The following is a 13177-nucleotide window of genomic DNA, read 5'->3' on the forward strand; positions in this document are numbered from 1 at the left end:
TAAAAAAAAAAAATTTTTTCAGTGTTCACATTCTTTTAGTTCCTGTAACAGAGGAACCAAAAAATTATCTGAATTGAAGCATATAACAGATATTTTCTATTTCTTAGTTTGATTTTACCTTGAGCTATATCGACTGGTTGCTTATTAGAGAAGAACACACAAGAACCCTTGCTAACCAATTTCAGTTCAAGATGCAGCCTTTAAGAACCTAAATTGTGGTTACATTTTATTTGGCCAACACATGTCAGGAATGTCAAAGCCTTACCACAGCATGCTTTTATTTTTCTACACATTAATGCAAAACTAATCAACAACCTTATAGAAGCATCACAGTAATTTAGTAATTTCTTGCAAGCAAGCCCATATTGGGGGAACTGTGATGACATCAGAACAACAAAAGCCATTTTTAATACTGAAACATAACCCTGCTAAATTACTGGAACAATTACAGTTTTAGAGACTATAGGTACTGCTGTAGCAGAAGAACAGGAGGGATACATTAATTCTGTACAAGATCATAATCTTCATATATTGAATGAGACTCATCCACCCAAATATATAAATATGCTCAAAGGTTTTTAGTTGTTGTTACTATACATTCTAGAATTAAAGTATACTGCAGTTCTGATGCTGGCTTGTCAAAGTGATGTCACCATTGAAAATGGTGACCTGGAAGTGTCTGCATGGCAGTCATATTAAGAGCTGGTCAGATTCACTAAATACTAAAGAAAGGTGCTTCAGTTCTTCCCTGACCATCACTGCTGAGGGAGGCCGGGAAATAACAGCACTCCATCTAAATAACAAGAGAATTCTAGGCATCCATCCATCCATGAAAACACATGGCTGACAAGTGACACAAAATATGTACATTTATTTCATAATGCATTTTTCCATGCCATACCATAACTTGCTATGTATATTTTGAATCTTAACAGTATGATAAACTCACAGATTAACAAATGTTAATATGACATCCATCCATCCCAAGGTCACAGTGGGGCCTGTAGCCTATATATCCCTATATATATATAAAAAAATTTGAAGCTTGTAAAGTCATATTTTCCCCCTGGGTTTTCCATGTTTATGCTGCCTGCATCATACAACACTGTAAAAAAGCACATGGCAAACTATTAAGTCATCTAAAGTAAGTGCAGTTGGATTCTCTGAGCACTCTGGATGCCTCTTCCAAAGTCCTAATGAATTATCCTTCACATCTTTCTCAGAAAAGAAAATGAACAGGCTGCCCATTGGCTGCCTGGCTCCTATGGCTTTGCCTCTCAATGCTGACATGAAATACTTTCTCATGCAGCACTTGGAACAAAGAGGTATTCAATTCAAGCACTGAAAATCATGTTTATAGATGGAAGAAATGGATGTGACCACACATCCACGTTCATTTAGTGTTTTGTATTCTGTTGCACAGAGCATGTGTGTCAAAATATGCATCATCAAGTGAGACTAATGTCTAACGAATGCTTGGCTAAACTGTAGGATCTGAGTCTTGGCATTGCTCAGTTGGTTTTAGAGGGACTGAATAGGGTCCGTTCATTTTAGCTGCCAAAAGGATTAGGCTATTTTCTGCTCTACTCAACTCGGCTCAGCTGTGGCCTCAGGCAGGTCTGTTCAAATGGTTACAGTGGAGTGAGAAGTGGAAATAGCTTCATTGTGTGGTTGAACACAGAGGTTCTGTTTGAAGCATTGTAAAGAAGATGAGAAGAGCTTGTTTAATATTTCAGATTTTAAACACTTGGCACTGAGTAAACATACATTATATCCTTTCCTCTTCTGCCTACTTATAATGATGACAGCCTGCTCATCAATACAACAGGCAGAAGGCAAGGAAGCACTTTGGAGAAGTTGTCTGTCCATCATAAGGAAACTTTAAATAGACTGAAGCTAGCCTGACTTTCCAGTCCATCTGATTTGCATGTCTTTGTGTGGGAGGAAACTCATGTGGATTTGGAGAGAAATACATCTTATTTTAGAAAGAGGACCAGAAATCAAAATGCCCTTTTTAAAATATATAAATAAAATTATTACTGTGGGGTAGCATAGTAACAATCTAGGAACCCATCAGCTACTCAGCTGACTCAGCCCTCTGGGGCAATAGCTAATTTTCCACTGTAACCAGGATATCTGGATAGCTGATAACAGATATCTGGCTCAAGATAATGATTACTGTTTAAGATGCAGATGAATTTCAAAAAGCTAACGAAAATCTAAATTGTCAGACGGGTAATCGGTTGCCAGATTGAATTTCGGTAAATGCAATCCCTCTGTTCCTCTCCACAAAGACTGCTGACCTGCATGCAACCAAAGCCTGCTCAAATATGTTTGTTAATACTACTCAGACTACTTGCAGACTAAATATGGAAAAAGGAAATCTTCCAACCCCCCCAATCATCTTTAAAGCTCATCCATCCATCCATCATAAAGGGTGATATTGATTGAGTCAAAGTGATCAGTAGTGTCACTTCTACTAGAATGGGGTTTAACTGAGGAGTCCTAGCTCCCAATCTCTATAACTTACACCTCTTAAAATGTTTATAAAACAGCAGCTTTCAATTGCAAGATGCTTTGCTTTGACAAAAGTAATATCTTAAAAACAGAAAACCAGAGGATTCAGGTTTAAGAGTAGGTTCCCTGCCAACATCACCTCTCACAAGCCTGCCTGGCTGTCTGGAAAATAAACAGGCTTTCCCCAGCAGAATAAACAAGACAAGGGAAAGGAGAATTACAGTATTCAGGCTAGATAGAGGCTGGCAGCTTTCTAAACAATAATTGATAAACTGTGTGTAAACAGTGCAGAGCATTTATCTTCAGCATGCAATAGCTAGAAAAAAATAAGAGAAAATGATGTTGTGTGTGCATGCTCTCTGCTTTTTTTTTTTTTTCCTGATTATTTCTTTATTCATACCACAATACAGCAGTTAAGGTTAGAGTCTGATAAAACTTTTGGCAAACTGGAAGCAAAGTTTAGTTGTTTATGCGCTTGGTAGAGAGTGTGTCTAACATATACAGTGACAGGGTAAGGACAAAACTGCTTCCAATCAGACACATACAGACTGCACTATAGTATATGTCTATTAAAATAACTTCTGCTCCTTCAACCATTGAGCTCTTATGTGAAAAAACACACTTGATAAGCAGCAGTTCAAACAATGCCAGTTCCACAAAACACTATGCTCTAAAATGTCTCGTAAGCAAAGTCAACACAGCCAGGTATGACCTGCTGTGTCAAACATTATAACAGAAGCATTAAAGCAGATGACGCATCAGGAAGCCGTCTACTTTGATTTGCGCCCTCCTTCAGCCTGATTTTTCCTGCATCAGCCCCCATTGACACAGATTTATTACCTCTATAAAGACTTAGATATGCATGCAGCCTATGTACAGCTGGGATGTAGATTTCCAAACGACAGGACGGGCATTTTTATTTGCATTTGGGCACAAAAATATGGTTCATTTCAGGCCTTAGCCACTTGTCTTGGCCAAGGACACAGTGCCTGCAGATGGTATTTAACTATTTTTCTGTTTCTGGTGCTGCAGTCCAATTTTAAATTGGACTAAGATATGTTTTCAGCCACTAAGTACATAATAAGACCCAATGACAAAAATGTTTTCAGTTGTGTTGAAAGAAAAACACAAACATTTAGCCTCCGCAGCTAATGACCTTTCACCTTTTCATCTTAGCAATGCAATTAAATTAAGGAAGTGGTAACATCATGAATTAACTACTCATGTAGCTTTGCACGAAACCCTCAGTTTATTTTCTGTCTGATACAGGTGGGTCTAGGTCTGGTCACCTTTCCCTCACTTAAAATGTTACCTTGTTAAAAAAAATAACACACACTGGAAACCTGGTATATGTTGAGCACATTATTTGAAAGTTAAACCCCTATTTAACATCAATGTCTAAAATTGTTACAATATATATATATATATATATATATATATATATATATATATATATATATATATATATATATATATATATATATATATATATATATATATACACACACTCACTGCTATTATCAGGTTGGACCCCTTTTCCCTTCAGAACTGCCTTAATTCTTTATGGCATAGATCCAACAAAGGGCTAGAAATGTTCCTCAGCGATTTTGGTCCATATTTTACATGATAGCATCACACAGTTGCTGCAGATTTGTCGGCTGCACATCCATGATGTGAATCTCCCGTTCCACCACATCCCAAAGATGCTGTACTGGATTGAGACCTGGTGATTGTTGAGGCCATTTAGGTACAGTGAACTCACTTGTCATGTTCAAGAATCCAGTCTGAGATGATCTGAGGTTTGCTAGAAGCAAACATCATAAGATGGGAACACTGTGGTCATAAAGGGATGGACACAGTCAGCAACAATACTCAGGCAGGCTGTAGTGTTAAAACAATGCTCAGTTGGTACTAAAGGGCCCAAAGTTTGCCAAGAAAATATAACCCACACCATTACACCACCAGCAGCAGCCTGAACTGTTGATATAAGAGAGGATGGAGCTATGCTTTTAAGATGTTTACATCAAATTCCAATCCCACCATCTGTCGCAGCAGGAATCGAGACTCATCAGAGGAGGCAACATTTTTTCAATCTTCTAAAGTCCAATTTTGGTGAGCACCTGCGAAATGTAGCCTCAGTTTCCTGTTCTTAACTTTCAAGAGTGTCACCAAGTGTGGTCTTCTGCTGCTGTAGCCCATCTGCTTCAAGGTTCAATGTATTATGCTCTGCATACCTTGGTTGTAATGAGTGGTTATTTGATTTACTGTTGCCTTCCTATCAGCTCAAAGCAGTTTCTCCTGTGACCTCTGGCATCAACAAGTCATTTTCACTCACAGAACTGCTGCTCTGTTTGGAACATTCTGTAAATCCCAGAGACGGTTGTGTGGGGAAATCACAGTTTGCGAAATACTCAAATACTCAAAATCACCTTGCTTCCCCACTCTGATGCTCAGTTTGAACTTCAGCAGGTTGTCTTGATCATGCGCCTAAATGCACTGGGTTGCTGCCATATGATCGTCTGATTAGAGGTTTAGGTTGCTGAACAGCTCAACAGGTATGCCTAATAAAGTGGCTTGTGAGTGTGTGTATGACAGAAAAACATGTAAAAGCATAAGAGAATATGTGCTCTTTAATGTCTAATCTGCAAGTAATCAAGTAGGAAACCAAATGAACAGGGGGAAAAAAAAAGAACTAATAAATGTTACATACTGTTTTACCTCTTAAAAAATTCCTACCCGACGCAGTGGGTGCCAGCCCAACCCTAATTAATGTCAGAACAAATGAATAATTTTATGAAATTAAAATTAAAGTGTGAGTCTAGCACAGAATGGGTGCATTTGCATTCCATTACCCTGTGTCTTTTTGCTGCAGAATTGCTTTCATGATGAGAGAAACAAATAGCCATGTGCCACCAAGGACGAAGCAATTTAGAGGGGCAAGAAAAGCATGCAAACACTTTTCTTAGTTTTTCTCAATGTCATCATTCCGGATTAGACATCAAACCTTTAGCCTTGAGTTTAACCAGTTAGTATTCAGTGGATGATGGGTTGATTTGTAATGAAGGCTGTTTAGCATGCCAGCCATTTTCTGATAGACTGTCACTACAAACTTTTGCGTGCAGGCATGTGGATCTCAGTTAATGGGGCCCTTTGAAAAGTTCTCTATAGGAGATAATAGGTCACTACAGAGATGTTAGAGAAACAGACAGAGTATATGGTATGTGGGTGGCTGAATACATTTGAAGAAGAGGGGGCAGTAACCAGAACTGAATTGTCTGGATATACATACTGTATGTACCTTGAAAAGCCCCCCCCCCCCCCCTGTTATTAAAAAAAATGAAAAAAGCCAATGAATCACCACAACAACTGAAATGAAAATCTGAACAGTACTGTGTAGTTCTGATGTGTGATGAATATAATTTGATATGATATGTGTATGCATTTATAGTGACAGAATGCCAAGAGAGTGATCTGCTGTATTATCCTCAATTTTCACCTTGTCAAGAATTCAGAGGTGAAGGAAAATGCAAAAGTGAGCTCATCTGATAGCTATATACGTAGTTGCTCACTCAAAATATTAATGCTTTTAGTTGACTGGTTTATAGAGCTTGGATAAAATGAAATGCAACTTAAATACATCATAAAGATGAGTTGAAAAATGCTGTACTGTATTTATCCCCCCACCCCCCCCCCTGCCAAAAAAAAAAAGAATTGCACAGATTTCCAAAGATAACTATCCAAAAAAAAAAAAAAGAAAACAAAAAGTTGGAACTGTGTGAAAAATAAATAAAAGCAGAATCCAATGGTTCGGAACAGCAATGGGAATTGAGAACTGGTGCCACTTGAGAAGTGGTTCCAAATTCCCCAAAGCATCAGAATCATATGCCTCTGAGCTCATCGATTCCTTTATCGATGTGTGCAGGTCCTGGCATTGCACATCGATTGCAAATAAACAACATTATACACGTGTGTCTACAGCCATAAAAAAAAGGAAACGTGGCAGAGAGGAAGAAGCGGTCCAAAGCATGGCTTCATTTCACACACACAAAAAAGATAACACTAGTTGTAATGCCTGCTAAATGATTACTTGAAGAAGGAGTGGGAACACCAGCAACATGCTGAAATGTCTGTCTACACAACATGGGATCCACTTGCAGGAGTGCCAGATATTTGCTTAGCACATTTTTCTTTGACAAAAAAAGCCTAAATGAAAACAAAAGCTATACAAATATTCTCTCATTTCTTCCATTTTAGAGGTTGACCAAGACACTGGGACGGGTGGATGTTTATCACTGTGTTGCATTGTCTCTTGTATATACAGCACTATGAATTTGAAAACCAAGGAGATTAAAGTCCATAGTCTTTAAAACTAAAGTTTTTACATTGTTCTTTCAAACAGAATTTAAGCTGGTTCAGTGCCTCCACATTTTACTTTTCATCACAATTTGAGTTAGTGACAGGAATGGAGTGCAAGCAGGCCCTTTGGATGTATTACAGCGTGCTGCTGCAGATACAGAAGCCAAAAAAAAAAAGGCATCTCAATGACAGCATACACTCACCTGCACAAACTGCTGGTGATGCCTTCACAGATACAAGTAATACCTATGCCATGTGCAGTAATAAACCCTTACAGAATCACAAATGCTGGCTTTTAAAGATCACAGGTATTCAATATTTATTTTTAGTCTTGTCCTTATTATGTACCACAGATGATTCAATCCCCTAATTCTGCATAGCAATTTTAGGGGGAGAAATTCTTAATTACTGGATTACTTGCCCAGCAGTCTTGTCTTGAACATCCATAATATAGTCATGTTACTGACTGAATTCCATTAGATACTGTTAATCATATCAATCGCATCATATTCAAAAAAAGGCAATACAATAACCTTATCCAGCCTTCACATAATTATGATTTAAAATTACATGTCACAGACTATCCTAACATTTCTGGAAACAGTGTTGCCATGTTAGCTGGGTTGGACTGTCATAGGAATGTTTCACAAATACAAAGTTTATTAAAATCGCGTGATAAATTGTCATCAAAAGTTTCATTTAACATATCCAGAGTAAGACTGATAAATATCCATGCCATTATCAGAATTAATACCCCTATTCTGATAATGATAAGCACAAATATTTTATTGATGAAGCACAAATGAATTACTGGCCTTCAACTAAATATGCACTCCCTCCAAGAATAACTGCCAAGTCAAGACAGAGCGTCTCAATGGAAAAAGGCCTGAGATGAGAATTGAAAAATCAGCCTTGCGTGTCATCAGTACAAATGAACTGGCTTTCATGACTCTGGAAAAATGCCTTCCTCTGAGTCTCCTCTGCTTTTTGTTGTCCTATGAATATATTCATATAATCTCCTTGTGAGGGGGTTGTGAGCATTACTCACTGTCAGCTTGTATTGCTTTGTGGAGATTTGCATAACTCATTGGATATAATTTGTCCACAGGTCACTCCAAACACTGAAGCTCTACACTGTAGACACAGAGACACACCCTTGCTTTTCATTTCATACTCATTAAATGATCCAATGTAAGATAATTACTCTAGCAATTCAGCAGTAGAATGTGTGTGAGTGCAAACCTGTGCATCTCATGTTTTATTATGTGCGTTCTGAAGGTAATAGCATGGTGCAATTGGTGATCTGTAGTAAACCAAGTCAGGCAGCAATCCCCTCCAGTAGCGCTTTGTTCGATCAGCAGGACAGAGTGGGATCTACGATACACTGACAGGAAGGGCTGGATTTGCTCTGCATGGCTGCTCAAGCTGTCGGCAAGGACAAGAAACAGGCGTCTGTGCAAAAATTGCAGATGCCAGCCTCTTTCAAGATGAATAAATACTGCAGATGAACAGTTATTTTGGATGATAACAGGGAGAAAAAAAAAAGCAAAACTACCTGAACAACAGAAGCTGCCTAAAGAGACATATGTCAATGCACCAAAAAAGCTACTGTAAAGAAGTAGTTCTATTTCAAAAGCTTCTCTAATTTCTTAAAACTTATTAAGCCCATTTGGCTTCTCCTTCTGACCAATTGCAAGTGGATGCTGCGTTTTGAAACAAAAATAAAGAAAGGCAAACAAACAACTACAAAAAGACTTAGTGGCAGGCATCCTAGAAAAGAGAGAGATTTGAGACAAATCCTGCTGTGCATTTCAGAGGCGGGATGTAGCTTCTCATCTGCTCCAGGGAGGATTGGACAAAGGCAGAGGACCCTGGCGTTTGGAGAAACGGGGAGAGAGGAGGGGATGAGCGATAAGGATTCACACTTGCTGACGCTTTAGTGTTCCGTCAATAAATTGGGGCAAACATGTTTTAATGTAATCATCAAAGACCCGAAGGGAAGAGCACGAATCAATGGGGGGCAAGTAAACAAAAGCTGTATTAGCAACAAATAAGTGCCATTTTGTTTGTGGGGCTTTACAGGCTGGACCTTAGAATGCCGCTACAGCAGCTTGACTTGTATAGTGAGGCAAGAAAAAAGGGGAACAATCTTTCAAGACATTTCAGGATGACTGCACCACTGCTTTCAAACTTATATAATTGGTTTCTAAATGCAAATGCTTGAGCCAAAAGCACAGGACCAAAAGCTGGATATTTTCTTTCTAACCAGTGCTATTTATTCCCTGTCAGTTACAGCTTACAGGAAGCTAGAACCAAGTAAGAAAACAAGAGCTGGGAAAGAAGTGTTTGGTAGAAACAGACAGTCCATTCAAAACCATTCCTCAGATAACAAATGTGCATACTCACACTCACAAATTAATAATAGCTGTTAGCAAAACTCCTTTCAAGGTTGCTGGTAGATTACCTGTTCTCATTTCGCTGTGTGTATCTTGGTTGGGGGTCAGCATCTCCATCATTAACATCGTAGCTGGCCTCAGGGTCCTGAAAGAGAAATTAAAAAAAAAAAGGTTCTGACACCAATCAAGTGATTTTACAATTCTTTTAAAGAAGTAGTTTTATTTTGCTGTCCCCACTTAGTCATAATTTGTCTCTGAAAAGTTTCTGTGTAAATGTTTTTTAAAAAAGTGCAGAAGCTGTATGGTTGGGTATTTTGTATGCACCTCAGTTTTGGATGATTTCGATACAGCAGATGAAACAAAGGAAATAGACTGAGTGATATTCTGCCATTTGTTTTAATAAATGTAAAGACAGTATTACATTGCCTGTAATTCCTACTGAAACAGTTAAAGCGCTCAAACGCCAATAAAAAAAGGGAAAACTTCAGTGAAGAATAGCATGAAACTAATTTTTTTTTAAGAAGCTGCTCTTTTCTCTTCTCATCAGCAGTGAGAACAGCTATTTTGCTCGCCAGTTTCAGAAGGCGACTTTTGTTGAATGGTTTGGGATAAAAACATGTACAGCTGCAGGTCTGCTACTCCAAATTTATTACTTACATAATTGCTGATGAGGTCAGGATGGTCCTTTTCAATGCCGTCATCCAGGATAGTGACCACTACACCTCTTCCCGTGTAGCCTTGAGCCCAGGCTGCTTTTGTATTCAGGTCTTGATGTGTTGGGTTGGACTGGAAGAGACACAGGTTTTTGTTCAGCTGTCAATCTGCCATGATTGACTTTTCCAAGATAAAGTGACAGAAAGGCTCTGTCACTGAAAGAAGGTCCTTCATCTTCTGCAGAGACCATTTCTGCTGCATGTTATTAAAAACAGCAGTTGCTTGATACAACACCTGACACTGAGGCGATACAAGGGGAGATCAGAGGTGCTTCATGAACACTTAAAACTCCTGTTTTAATGCATCACCCCGATATGTCTGCCTCCTCAGGATGAGTTACCCGGTGTGAGCATCCTACTGTTGTTATGCTGTCAGTGAAAAAGAAAGACAACCTGTCGCAGGTCAGACATCTCTGAGAGAGAGCATGTGACTCTCGCACAGAAGAAATAACAATCGGAAGGATTTGAAAGGATAGGGAGGGAGACAACTGCAGTGGTAAAAGCGTGATTCAGAAGAATAAGTGAAAATCTGTACAGTGAGAAGAATGAAGGGAGGTGTGTGCTAGAGCTGACAGATACGGTTCCGAAAACAAAGATAGATGGGGGACTGGAAAGACAGTAAGATAATCTCCCCTGCCTCCTTTTCTTTTTCCTACTGACTTCATATTGATGTGCACATTTATGAATAAATTTAATATATATTATTAAATTGAAGCAGACACAATTCAATACATCTCTTAAGTAAAAAAATGTTTGCCCTAAAGTAGTTATGCTAAATAAACCCCTTATAAAAGAATTCTAAATTCCATAAATTTATTATGTGACCAAAACAGAACTCCAGCGCTTGTGGCTTTCGCGCTCAGCTAAACCAGTTTTGTTTATGTGTTTGTTTAAGCCAGAGCTTTGCAGAGCCGCTGAAAAGGGAGAAAAAGGGTTTAAAATCCTCAGATGATTAGAGGTCTAATGCTGAATGGCAGAGGTAGTTTCACAACTTCTATTCACTGGTGATTTACGTCTGGGATAGTCAATGTTGTCATTAATCCACTGGGCCGACAGAGGTTTTGTCTATGTTAACGAAAAAAAAGAAAAAGAAAAAGGGGGAGAACAGGGCCAATTGAAGCATCTCTGGGAAAAAAACTGTGAATAATGAAATAGACATCGTGCCAACATAATTTGCTATTAATGTTTCACAGGTGATACAGTTTAGTAGTAGATCTATCCTGACAGGTAACAGTAGATTCAACTCAACATCCTGGAATGCACTAAATTATATATAATCAACTGTGAAAACCTTGCTGGGGTCTAAAATAGGACAACTAAAGAATAGCCTACAACAAAGCAGCGTGTCTCACAATTACCAGACTGGCTGTATTAAAATATAAATCTACAATCTTCCACTTCAAAAAAAGAATATATCTTCAAAACAGGCATTCTTAGAGCGCTGAAATTATTGAATACAGAGAGGGTCTTTTCTGGAGTTTGAAAACCTAAAGTGGCATTCTGAATGGCTACAAAATAAATCACTGTATGGCGTACTGACTGTACACCTACATTCATTTCTTTGTTGATAATGCTATAAAGATGGTGCTTTTATAAAATTACAACCATGCCACTCAAAATCCCATCATGTATGGTATTTCAGACCTATTTTAATTATACTGGTTATTTTTAACAATTGCAGACTAATGAGATCAAAAATGGAAAGCTAAGAGAAAAATTACATACCAGGTACCACTGCTTGGGGAAATCAGGATCTGTTGGGTCTTCATACACATCCCTTTTCTTCCTTTTTTTCACCACTTGCTGCTCTGCCCATAGGACCTGGGGTGCCAAGACACACACACGCACACGCAAACAGCATACCCACACAGAGCAAACAAACAAACCCACACACAAAAGGAAAATTCACAGTTTACTCAGGTATCCTCACGATATTGTGTCGTTATTAATGTTCTAATTTGAGAAATTGTTGCAGTGTCCCAGAGACTGAGGATGTAGAAAAACACGGTCCCAGCTGTGTTCAAAAAGCAATAACTAGAAAGAGAAGCAGTGATGTGAGGAAAATCTAATTTAGTTCATTGCTCAGATGCACAGGGAAGGTAGCTACTGTACAGTGTGCCTGAGCAGGGGCCTTTGAAGTTGCGAGGGCTGCTGGGAAATGCACGGGCTCGATAAGTTAGGGTAACGAGTGCTGCTAAATATCACTTATAGTAAATTTCAGGTCATGGTGTTGGTCCGAAGATGCAAAAAACCCCCAAAACAATCCCACACATTCTTGATAAAAGTCACGCAGCATATCACTTTATGTCCATTGACTTTCAGGTTTTCATGCTTGTATCTATACATATTGAAGGTACCTTTTCTCTATGAGTACAACTGACAATAGTAAGAATGCTTAAAGAGACCTACAGAATATGAAAGATGTCAACATGTTTCAGCATTTCATAAGCAGTGATACAAAAATCTGTAAAAGGCCAGCGTTTTGTGCGCTTAATGAGGAATACCTGTACAAATCATCCAATTTTAATTTCAATCACAATTTTACCTTTTAACAACTATTAAAACAAGGTAAAGTGGTTATTGCAGTGCATTCATTGAATCCTATTCTTCTAATTTTTATTAAATTTTAATTTATTTTTTGAGTCCATCTTTTTAATTGAAAAAAAACAACACCCCCCCCCCCCCCAAATAAAAAAAAAACAAATTATTTATCTGTCTTAAAGTTTAATGAATCTATTATTTTCCAAAAGTAATCATATTAAAGACTTGATCGTAATATTGAGTAAAATAATTGTGATTATGTTTTTTTGCTGAGCGGCCTTACCCCAGGGTCACCTGTCAACTCATCATTAACACAGAAAAAAAAAATAAAGGGTTTTTTTTTGTTTTGTTGAGAGGTTTTAAGCACATGCAAATTTCAACCCATTAGTTTAATACAGAAGGACACCACTGTCCACATAGAACATGGCTTATATGTTATATAAGTATGTTATATATGTGTCTAGGTATCAATTTATCAATGCAATATAACTCGTGTGATTCAAGAAGGACTGAACCTATTACAGAGAAACAAAGTGTGAAGGCTCTGTGGCATTGCTTTTTTTGCTACACTTGTGTAACTATACAAAATTGGCTTTCTTAGAATAAGGACAAAAACACTGAAAATTCTATTCAAATGCTAACTTGGACTGAAAT

General features: G+C 38.1%; 1 protein-coding gene across 2 annotated transcripts in view; it reads right to left on the bottom strand.

The window, feature by feature from the left end:
• furinb (furin (paired basic amino acid cleaving enzyme) b) overlaps positions 1–13177 on the bottom strand; it is a 183842-nt gene that overhangs the window by 30850 nt on the left and 139815 nt on the right. For both annotated transcript variants that reach the window (XM_030730647.1, XM_030730648.1), the window contains exons 4-6: positions 11708–11803; positions 9927–10055; positions 9338–9414 (exon numbers count right to left, since the gene is read on the bottom strand). In XM_030730647.1, coding sequence (XP_030586507.1) covers positions 9338–9414; positions 9927–10055; positions 11708–11803 — 302 coding nt within the window. The remainder of the gene's footprint in view (positions 1–9337; positions 9415–9926; positions 10056–11707; positions 11804–13177) is intronic.

Source organism: Archocentrus centrarchus, chromosome 6 (genome assembly GCF_007364275.1).
Source record: "Archocentrus centrarchus isolate MPI-CPG fArcCen1 chromosome 6, fArcCen1, whole genome shotgun sequence".
In the NCBI taxonomy this organism is placed as follows: Eukaryota; Metazoa; Chordata; class Actinopteri; order Cichliformes; family Cichlidae; genus Archocentrus; species Archocentrus centrarchus.